An 11,567-nucleotide genomic window follows, 5' to 3' on the forward strand; every position below is an offset into this window, starting at 1 on the left:
TGTGTCTGAAATATGTTTGCTGGTGAGGGTGTCAAAAAATATGATTAGGCTTTTCTTGGATCATCTTTAGTCACAAGATAGTAATTTCTTTTCCAGGAAACAAGACAATGAAAAGAGACACATGCAATGGGTTACTTGTGTAGTTATATCGTATAAATATAGTACGTACTTTATAGTCTTGAGGTTGACGTTTATTTCTTTGATGGATCAGTTCAGTCACCCACTGGGCCGGCCAAGATATTGATCCTGGGCCAAGACTTTGTTAGCAATCTCTTGCTAATGTGAAATATGAAAACTGTCAGGACATTTTTTCCCACACAACCCTTTTGAATAAATGTTGAAAATGATCATATTATGATTTTCCCATCGGAACTAGGCTTAGCCTGGCTTTCCCACAAATCCATTCATCTTCACTTTATATTTGACACAGACACGAGTTGTTCTTGGAGTTTTTCTAAAATCTGCATATGTTGTTTTAAAGCCCCACATTAACCTACCTAATTAGCTCTCCTGCTCTGTGTACCTCTACCGGAAGTTATGTGATGTGATTAGGGCATTTCTTTACAGCAGACATAAAAAACCGAAAAACACAATTCGACAGTTAAAGAGCCAACAGCAGGTAGCAGTGGTGAGCTTCTGCAGCCAAAGAGTTGCGTCTCCTTTAGCTTTTCCAGCCATGCCCTCTAACCCACCCCGCCTCGGGTGTGGCTGATTAGGACACTTACCCGTGCACCCTGCAAACACACTTGCACAGCCATTGCAAGGCCAGTGGGGGTGCAGAGGGGCGTAACATTTAATAAAAAACAATGTCTGAGATGTCCTGAGAGAAGGTACGATCAGTCAGTAAAATCGTTTTGCATTATAAATATTTTAATTAACAGTTGAATTTATCGTGATAACTGAGTTGGAAATTACAGCTTCCCTGCTTTTTAAAACAAACTTGGTAATTCCGCAAGGCCACCAGTAGGGGGCGCACGGGTTCGCGTTGCTGCTCCGTCTGCCTACAAGTCTTGACAGAGGGCACACATTACCCGTCAACCTCTTTCCCCGTGTATCAAAGCAAGATGGCAGCTGTTGTTGAGAATGTTGTCAAACTGTAAGTGCTGGACATTTCTACGTACCTTACACCTGCGCAGGTGACACACGCCGCGATCACTTGGTAACGGCTCCGTGATCACACAGCCACTGACTCGGTCGCTTGCTAGCTTAGCAGCGTCGTAGACTTAGAAAGGTTAGCCAGCTGTGTCGGACCGTCGTGTCTGTTCACATCCTGGAATGGAAGTGTAAGTTAGCAGACACGCAGTTGACGGTTCGGGAACACGAAACTCGAGTCCGTGTGGTTGGCTAAATTGATAATTAGTGTGTTTGTATTGTTATAATGGCGACTTGTTGTGTCTTTGGAGCAGCCGTGTCGCTAACGTCAGTTGAAGTAGAGCGGCTAGGTGGCTCGCTAACAAGCTAAAGAGTGTAGTTGTGTCTAACGTTGTTAGCTGTTGTGTTGTGGCGACTGGTTGAGTAGTTAAGAATGAATGAAAGGCTGGCACTCGTTTCACCTTGAGATACTAGCATTATAGACAGTGTAGCTGTCACAATTCTGACATAACAACTCTTGTGGGAGTGTTAAAGTTTGACGTTTTCCATGACCCGAACCCGGTTGTGCTCTAACATGCTTCCATTTCCGTTGTCTAACTTCGTGTAGCTGCAAACTGTGGTTAATGCTAGACGGCTTACAATCGATTTACGGTAATTACAAGCAACTCCCAAAGCTTTAAGTAACCATGGTAACATGTACGAATACAAAATTTACCTGAAATCTGGCAAAGTGCTTCATTTGCTTCTAAACTCGTATTTGTGGACATTTGCTGCTCTTGTTTTCCTCATTATTGACCTGCTATTAAAGATTATTACTAACTGAGAATGAATTACTAATTAGTTCTACTAATTAGTCTACCAAGAATTAAGTCCTGAAAACTAAATAGAAAGCAGCACTTATAACTGTGGTGTTGAGATGAAAATGTTCTACTCTCCATTACAACTTATTCATTCATAATAGATGTAATGGTGATTTAGACAGAAACTAAAATTGTGTCAATCACTTTTTACTTTGGCCTGGATCATTAAGCGCACACAGACAGAAACCAGTCTGCTGTGTGTGCGTGTCTCATTTGATAATGAAATCTTTGATTGAGGATTTAAGTTTGCAAATAGCCTCTTTTAGATTTTTACAAAGCTACACAGTGTACTTGCTCTTCTCATCAAAACTCAACTGCTCCAGTACAATTAATATTGCTGTTCTTGGCCTGGAACGTGCTCCAGGGCTCCCTGACAGCCGCAGTAGTCACAGTTTTGGATGATAAGACTGTTTGTTTTCATTCCCCCTTTTTTTCTTCCATGTTTGAAGAAACATGGAAGGAAAAACTCCAAAAAAAAAGTTTGGTCTTATTGAATAAGCACACACAGAGGAGCATATTTATGCTGAAAACAGAGAACGCATGTGATTATGCTGACTGCCGAACTCTTTGTTGTTGATGTACCAACAAAAGAATACCTGCTGTTGCACTTTTCCCTAATAATTTAATTTAGTCTAGAAACGGGCACGAGCACAGCAGAACAATGAAAGTAATTTCAAACTTAACTGAGACTGCACTGGTTTTAGTGGAGCCACAGCTGCAGGGTTTTGTCTTTCAGCCACAGTATACCTAATAATCAGCATCTTCCTCTGGTTTGGTTTTCTCAGGCTGGGAGAGCAGTACTACAGAGATGCCATGGAGCAGTGTCACAACTACAATGCCAGGCTGTGCGCTGAGAGGAGCGTTCGGATGCCGTTCCTCGACTCTCAGACCGGTGTCGCTCAGAGCAACTGCTACATCTGGATGGAAAAGAGACACAGAGGACCAGGTGAGGCACAAGATGTGCTCACTGACATGTCATTTAGGGCTACACAAAAAGATCATTCAAAAGTTTTTAATGTTTTGAGAAAAATAGTAGATTTTGCAAGCAACAGCTTAAACATTTGGTTGAAAACTCTGTAGACAATCATTTAGATGTACAAAATTCCAATAATTGGACTGCTGATGAGTCTAATCTAATCATCTAGCAGCTAGCTGTGCTTTATTGCGTTTAAATGAGAAGCCTAACGAGGCAGTCTTTTGGAAACTGAAGCTCTATGTGTGCACAGATTTCACCGGTGTGTCAAAAATCTGATGAGAAACAGTGAATTTAAATAGGTTCAGTGTTATCTCTTTTGCCGTCCCTTTAGGCATGGCTCCAGGACAACTCTACACTTACCCATCCAGGAGGTGGAGGAAGAAACGAAAATCTCATCCTCCAGAGGACCCCCGGCTTATCTTTCCTCCTGTCAAGTCAGGTACAGCAGCACCTAGCTCAGCTCATTTTGCATTTCACCATGTCAGCCTTTGATATAGACATACACGACTATCCCTTTCAGGCATATAAGAGGGGAAAAAAGCAAGTTTTCACACTTGGAAAAAAAAAAAATGCCAGCTGTGTTTTATTATCTTCAGCTATTAACTTATTAATGAGATGTATTTATGCTTCCACACGGGTAACACTTGTGGCTTGAGGCATCACGTTTTCAGGCTGCCTGTTTATCTGTCTGTCCCATTCTTCTTAATGCATTATCTCAAGAATGGCTGAAGGGACTTCTTTTAATCTGGCACAAGTGTTCACTTGGACTAAAGGATCAACTAATTCTGATGGTCAAAAGGTGAAGGTCCCTGTGACCTTGCATAACACAAGAATCATTAAATTATTAATTACAGAATGTCATATAAATGTGAATTTTATTAAAGTCTTCGCTACATATATTACATGAGTCCACAACTACAACTTGACTGGCTGGTAGACAACCTCAAGGTGGTAACTCTACCGATATTTGAATTTTAGCAGAATATGCCTCAGACAGTTTTTACGCTAAGCACAGTGCTGCTTTAAAGTTCTTGCACCCTTTAGTGTTTTCTACATTTCTGCCTGAAAATGACTCAAAACATCATTTCTAAAAGAAAATGTCAGGACATCTGTCCATGAGCACTCCATGAGTTACTGGAAACATGTAGTTGCTGTTATAGCTGCACAAGGAGGTCACGCTAGATACAGAAAGCAAAGGTTCACTTACTTTTGCACCTCACAGATATTACAAATGATTTATCTTTCTGAATAAACAAATACACAAAGTATAACATTTCTGGTTCATTTGTTTGGTTTGAGTCTCTTTGTCTACTTTCAAGACTTGGTGTGAAAATCTGCTGATGAAATGTAGACAATTCTGACGGGTGCTAAAACATTTTAAGCGGGACTGTATAGTATCTTGCGTTTGTGCTCATATCTTGGCCCATTTGTGTGTCATTCATAGAGCTAGATTTAGGACTGAAGAAGGACACTGTGTTGTCGTCGGATGGCAGCAGTCTGGAGGCTCTGCTGAAGGGGGAGTCTCTGGACAAACGGACGGCCGTGGAAGTCCGACCATCTGAGGAAGACTCAAACATGAGCGATTACTCCGGAGGCCTGAACCCTGCCACCCGGATTAGAAAGGTTCTCTTTTTTCACACTGAGTTTTGGAGGAAAAGTCTAAAGAGATGCAATGCAGGAAGGCTCACTCCATCTTCTTTCCTGTTATTGCAGAGAATTCTCGAGCCAGATGACTTCCTGGATGATCTTGATGATGAAGACTATGAGGAAGACACGCCCAAAAGAAGAGGGAAAGGGAAAGGGAAGGTAAGTTACTGCTGTCTATGGTGGAATTCTCACACCTGACTGTGTTTGTGTCCATGACTGTGTTTGTGTCCCTGCTTGTTGGTTGACTCTGATAAATGTCTACAGGGACGAGGGGTGGGCAGTGGCAGGAAGAAGCTGGACACGTCGGCACTGGAGGACAGAGACAAGCCGTACGCCTGTGACAGTGAGTCCTGTTGGGCGAGAGTAGAGCATGTGATCTCAGGATGCAGTAGAGGGTCACTGCAGATGTTAACAACTGTGTGCCCTCATTCTCATCTTCTTTTCATCATCTTTATTTCTCTCAACATTCTCCTGTATCCCATCTCCTCTCTGTAAGACCTCTTAAATCAGATATTGATTAACTTAGTTTAACTGTGTTTTATTATGCTTTTCTTGACTTTACATTTCAAATCTTTCCATGGGCACTGTGGTTTCTTCTACTTTGTTGTTGTCAGACTTTGTATCTGTACTGCTTGATGTGTTTTTTTCCTCTTTCGTGAAGCATTTTCACTTTCAGCTGCAGATCTCTGTAGAGCGATTGACTGACTGATCCTCTGTTGGCCTATGAGCTTGTTTCTCTGAGTCTCTGTCTCTGCTCTTCCTTCTTCTTCTCTTCTCTCTTTCAGACACTATCAAACAAAAGCATATTTCAAAACCTTCAGAAAGAGGTATATTTCTCTTCATTATGTTCCACTCCAGTCTGCCTTGTCTTTTGTCCTCACTGCTTGCTTTTATTTTCCTCCTGTGTTACCAAGTAACTCCTTGTGTGGCTCAGTTCATTCTGTTCTGTACAATTTACTTAAATGTGATTAACTAGATTTAGAAAAGGTCTGTACCATGTTAGTCCTATTATAACTGAAGCCCCATCAGCCCCACGTATGAGCCATCTCGGCTAACAGACGATGAGATGTGGCCTTTGAAAGTAACTTTTTCCACTCAATCTGGCTCTGAACTTCCCACAGATTTAGATAAGCTAGAAGCTACTTGTTCTTTCTGTGCTTTTTCCTTTGTCTTGCTGCTGTATGCATGGTGTTACAGTCCTCTTCACCACCTCTGCACCCTGTAAAATCTTATTTCATGTTCCATGTTTTAGACTCCCCCGTGCTTTCATTTTGAGTCATTGTCGAGTTTTTTTTGTATATTATTTTCATAATATACAAAATGCACTGTGATCACGACTGTGATCACATAAACACCATGTTTCCCCAGTAACTTTGACTGTACCATTGAGTCACGGGAGAGAAGCAGATCATAGACATTTACACAGATCAGCCAGTAGAAGTTAAAAACATTGACCATCTTGTGACAATTCAGTGTTCTGCTGGGAAACTTTTGGACCTGACATTCATGTGGATGTTACTTAGACATGTAGCACCCACCTAGACCAGACCAGGCACCCCCACCCCATAGCAATGACACTCCTTGATGACAGCAGCCATCCCCAGCAGGATGCAGCCTGACACAGACACACACACAAAAACAGCACAAGGTGTTGACCTGGCCTCCAAATTCACTAGATCCCAAACTGATCAAGTATCTGTGGGATGATCCACAGAGGCCCCTCCCCTCAACCCATAGGACCCAAAGGCTTCCACTAACAACATTCTGTTGCCAGACACCACAGGACACCCTCAGAAGACCCATGTCCATTCTCTGATGAGTCACAACTGTTTTGGAGGCACAAGGGAGACCTACACAATATTAGGAATAATGTGGTCATAATGTTATGTCTAATTGGTGTACATGATCAAATTTAATGTAAATGCATAGATGACAAGCTAAAAGTGGAAATAATGAATAGGTAGTAAAGAATAAATAAATAAACTGATGAAAAAGCAACAAACTGGTCCACAGTTTGAAAGTCGGAGGTGATATGTCTGACTAGTAAAAACAATATATATAATATATAAGCTGTCTTGCCAAAGGATGCAAAGGCTATCATGATTTTTTGCCTGGTGGAGTTTTAAGTCCGTTTGATGTCATTTTGAGGCAACAAATTACACAATTATTTCCAAAAGAAATCGCTTGCCATTTTGCACAGCTGTGTCTTTAGTCTTTAAGATGTTTCCCAAACAGCAATCACTCCTTTAGATGGCAGTTGAATGACTAGTATTTTGAGGAAACGAAAAACGAGAGAAAGTATGGAAGTGAAAGAAGAAGTGCTGAGTGTTATCTTATGACAAACATCACACACACACCCTGTGGCAACAGCCTTACACAGGCCATCTTTGTTCTCAGTAAAAACAGTAAATCCTCATTACGCAGTCCCTCTGTCTGCTTTTAACCTGCTGATTAGTGGAATATATTCAAATGAAATATTATAATACAATATAAAATAATATAATACAAAACAGTTTTTGGTTTACTCCGATGTAATGTAGTCATCAAACACTGTCGAAGCTTTTCAGCTCTGTGTTGACCCAGCATCACATTTTACTAACTGCACGTGTGGAGGCATGAGGGGCCGAGATGTTGTTTGTCTGGATATACTGCCTCCGAGCGCGTTCTTCACAGTCCCTTCATCAGTCACTCTCGTATCATTGTCCCGACTTTGATTTGATATTAAAAAACAAGAGACCATGGGAACCTGGTTGGGTTCAAAAGGGATTTCCCTCCTTCCTCACACATCACACCACATAAAAGCCGCCAACGTGCGTTTGATCGAAAACAACAAGGTGTCAAGGCGTTGAATAGATGATGTACACATCGAAATTTTCTGTTTGCGCGTGTGTGTGTGTGTGTGTAAACTGTTTCAGAGTTAAAGACATCTTGGCCTCTAAAAAATACAAAAAAAACTAGAAAAACACTAGAAATGATCACTTTTGTGAGGGTTTCTGTTGTATCTGTTCTTCATAATAGCACCCTGAAGAATACTTTCCATCTTTTCCATGTCAACCCCTTCTTTCACCACCGACTTTGTTCAACATGAACTTTTTGTTCTTGTATTCTTTTCATATTCATACATGTTGTGTTTTCTGGTTTTGGTGGCAGTCTGTGGTAAGCGCTACAAGAACCGTCCTGGCCTGAGCTACCACTACGCCCACTCCCACCTGGCTGAGGAGGAGGGTGAGGAGAAGGAAGACATGGAAATCAATGAGCCCCCCCTGCCGCTGCCTGAGGAGCCAAAGAGTAAGTGACAAGTGGAATCAGAGATATTATTATTATTTATATTATTATTATTAGATTGCTGGTGTCGCAGCACAACTGGACTTTTGAGTAAGAGTTGGGTGTTTTCATCTTGCCCCTCAGCTCCAAAGAAAGGTCCAGATGGTCTTGCGTTGCCCAATAATTACTGTGATTTCTGCCTGGGAGACTCCAAAACCAATCACAAGACAGGGCAGTCAGAGGAGCTGGTGTCCTGCTCTGACTGTGGACGCTCAGGTAGGTTCTGAAAAAAAAAAAATATATATATATATATTAATAATTGCAGTTTTAAGAATGGGGAATATTTTTGGTGTGTGTTAAATGATGTTTAAAACCATTTTCCTTGACGCAGGCCACCCCTCGTGCCTGCAGTTCACCCCTGTCATGATGGCGGCTGTGAAGACGTACCGCTGGCAGTGCATAGAGTGCAAGTGCTGCAACATGTGTGGCACCTCAGAGAATGATGTGAGTGTAAATATAAACATGACATCACTAACATTGGGCGTCTTTATGCAGACGACTTAAGTGTCTCTTGTTTTCTAGGATCAGCTTCTGTTCTGTGACGACTGCGACAGAGGCTATCACATGTACTGTCTCAACCCACCCATGTCCGAGCCTCCAGAGGGTGAGTCCAGCATGTTTCTCATTTGTAGGGAGAGTTTGATCTGATACGCTGGGTACAAACCAAATTCAGAGAGATCTTGGTGATAGGGTTGTAGGCCTAGGACTGGAACCCACTTATTTTTATCTTGTTAAGGTTGCACAAAAGAGAAATAACACCTGTACCCTCAGCTTAGCAGCCTGTGGGCCAAGTTTGTGTAACATTTATTAACTTATTAACTTATTATTATTATTAACTTGCCTGAAATTCCTAAGTTTGACAGGTACTGAAAACCAATTCACACTGCCTTCAGCAGCTTCTGCTTGGTTTTCATTTCATCCTACCGTGATATTCAACTTTATTTTCCCCATCCAACAATCACTATAACAACCTGAATCTAACCGAATTTTACACTGGTGCGACACTGGTATGAAACCGTGTCAACGCTCTGCCAGAGTTTTAATAACAGGGCAAAGCAGCATTAAAAATTGTTGGATGATATTGATAATATTTTTTATGTATATAACAGAGATTTCAAAGTAAAGCTACCTAAATGCAGCTGTATTTTTATTTTTTTTGAAGGCATGTACTTTCCGATAAAAGAATGAATAACAGAATAGATTTGAATGATTTATATTGTTTTGTTTCATTAAGTACCAAAAGACTATTGAGCTGCTCTGATTTCTTTAGGCTCATGGGCTAGTGTAAACACGACCTGACACTTATGAATTGTTCTTTTATTTTTGCAATCAGGGAGCTGGAGCTGTCATCTATGTCTGGCTCTTTTGAAAGACAAGGCCTCTATATACCAGAACCAGAACGCCCCACCATCGTGATGGCCGCTCCGGCCCACACACGCACTCATCACCCAACCGTCCCGCAGCAGATAAACTCCCCTGACAAATTGTGAAAAGGGAAGTATAATCAACATACAGACTGGCCTGAATTAGCATCAGATATGACTGTTACACAGTTCCAACCTCAAGTTTATCAATCCCAGAGTTTTTTTCTGTTCACCGCCTTGCCACATAGCCAATTTTAGCAGCACTCATTTTAGCTTGAAATAATGCATACATAGCCAAATGATCACTTCCTGTTCAGCTTTTTTTACACATACACAAAGATGCTACAAACTCCTCCATCTCTATTCTACAATGTTTATGACTAGAGCAGAAACAGAGCTCATTGAAGTCAAACAGCATGCCAATGCTTGCTCATAGTAAAAAGATACATTTTATAATATTTATATATTTCTATGGTATATAATAGTGTTCAGTATGTACAAATTGGAAAAGGAATGGTCTTGAGAAGGTCTTTTTTTCTTTTAGTGCCCATCTTTTAATTATGGGATAAAATCCACAACCACATGTTCTTTTGTGGTACTGCTGATTTGTTTTATAGAGTCAAAGGGATGTGCTGAGACTGTAAATGATTTTCTACTGCCATTGGCTACACAGAGAGAAAAAAAAGAAGAAATATGAGTAAAAACCGTGACAAACTTGTCAAAGTAGCTCCAAAGGCTGAGGAACGTCATGGAAGGCAGGTTAAACTTTGTGTAGTTGTTGAACCATGTGTGCTAACGTCTCATCAAGCTGCACACACAGCTCAAATTGTGCATGGGTCACTCAGCCTTTGGGGCCATTTTCAACGGTTGGCTCTTCACTCTGGTCCTGAGGACACAAAGCAGACTCGATGTCAGTGCGTGACTAGCCCACGTCTAAGGCTCTTGCACAGATGTAATCATAGTTATTTTAAATCCACTTCAAATCAGATCCTGTTTGCATTATCAGCCAGGTAAAGGGATAATCGCTGTGTTCTAGCAGTTTGCTGATCGTGCGCCGTATCCAACATCTGCTGATGTTGTGACACCACTAGATTGTTTTAATGCAGGTGGTCACTTCCTGACAAAGCAAATGCAATATAAAGCTCCTGTAGGGTGCTGGGATGACATGGTCTCTGTTAGCAGATAATGTGAGAAACTGTAAATTATCTTTATCAGAAAATTATATTACAGATAGTGGCAGCAAGTAATGGCTCCATACTGTAGAGAAGAGATTGTAATGTGTATTTGTACAGTCCTGGGAAGACGGCTCTTTTTTTTGTCAGCGCTTTCATAATTTTATTATGCAATGGTTTCCTTCTGTGGCAAGGCTAAAGACAAAGTCTGGCTGAACTGCTAAAGCAGTTACTTTACCTCAAACAGAAACAGTATTTTAGGGGTTAAAACATGCCGTAGATGGACGGGACAAAGGCAGAGGGAGAGATAGTAACGACGGCTGCAGCATCTGCTTCAATAACTGCATATTCTACGGTTACAAGTGCATGTCTGGTAATTGTGTGCACTCTCATATCTATGTAGTTATCTCAGCGTTAGGTCGGCAAAGGTGTTGGGAAGTGTAATATAAATTAACCATGCTATCATGTCGTTTCAATAGCCAACTAACAATTACTAAAGCATTACACAAGTATAACTTGGTTTATTTTCTCATCACGTTTTAAGCTTACCGTTTTATCTAGAGACAGCGGCTACTAGAATATTTTTGCTGGTTGTTTTTGTATTCATCAATGATGTTTGCGTACCTGATGTGTGGGACGTTTTGGGACTTGAGTGGAAGCTGCTTTCTAGTTACTCCTGTGATCTGGGTCTCTACAGAGCTGCTCTCTTCCACACCTCAAAACAAGAAGTTCCTCATGTAATTAAGATGCTGAATGGTTCCAAAAAAAGCAGCAACTTAGACAAGTCCTGTAATTAGGTTTAAGCATCAGAATATGGTTTTTCTTATTTCTAGCTTTGGGAGAGAATTTATTACAGCAAGTGATGTTTGAATCCAGATCACAGGTTTACATAGTTAAGGTGAATTCTCTTAAGGTGGACTTTCATTTAGATTGTGATGGAATGTTTTATTGTTCGAAAATTGTCTTCAGGAAAATAAAATACTAGGCACTATGATCAGCTGTCTGTTTTTCTTACACTCAGCTACTGCATTTGCAAAATTACATTTAGAGCTATTTTATGTTCCACATTTCTCCTTGATGCACTTTTGCCGTTGAAGTGTTCCTATGTTGAAAATTAAATTTATTACACTGT

The 11,567-nt window shown here is 40.9% G+C and overlaps 1 protein-coding gene across 3 annotated transcripts; it reads left to right on the forward strand.

The window, feature by feature from the left end:
- Positions 1-1,054: 1,054 nt before the first annotated feature.
- On the forward strand, positions 1,055-11,475 carry dpf2 (double PHD fingers 2). Of its 3 annotated transcripts, none has more exons than XM_084565058.1 (11): positions 1,055-1,096; positions 2,738-2,898; positions 3,260-3,367; positions 4,373-4,551; positions 4,642-4,734; positions 4,840-4,918; positions 7,726-7,863; positions 7,984-8,115; positions 8,231-8,343; positions 8,422-8,503; positions 9,233-11,475. In XM_084565058.1, exons 1-11 carry the CDS (start codon positions 1,065-1,067, stop codon positions 9,313-9,315), a joined length of 1,200 nt encoding a protein of 399 aa, XP_084421184.1. In that variant the 5' UTR covers positions 1,055-1,064; the 3' UTR covers positions 9,316-11,475. The 3 variants fall into 3 exon arrangements, with proteins under 3 accessions (XP_084421184.1, XP_084421185.1, XP_084421183.1); XM_084565059.1 differs by having other exon boundaries at positions 8,428-8,503; XM_084565057.1 differs by having other exon boundaries at positions 4,373-4,734.
- Positions 11,476-11,567: the final 92 nt, after the last annotated feature.

The sequence above is a fragment of the Chelon labrosus genome (assembly GCF_963514085.1).
Source record: "Chelon labrosus genome assembly, chromosome: 17".
Classification (NCBI taxonomy): domain Eukaryota; kingdom Metazoa; phylum Chordata; class Actinopteri; order Mugiliformes; family Mugilidae; genus Chelon; species Chelon labrosus.

Coding starts and splice junctions, on each gene's coding strand:
- dpf2 (XM_084565057.1), top strand. CDS start 1,065: ATGGCAGCTGTTGTTGAGAATGTTGTCAAACT. Junction 4,919..7,725: donor CAAGCCGTACGCCTGTGACA/GTGAGTCCTGTT, acceptor TTTTGGTGGCAG/TCTGTGGTAAGCGCTACAAG. Junction 8,116..8,230: donor CTCTGACTGTGGACGCTCAG/GTAGGTTCTGAA, acceptor TCCTTGACGCAG/GCCACCCCTCGTGCCTGCAG.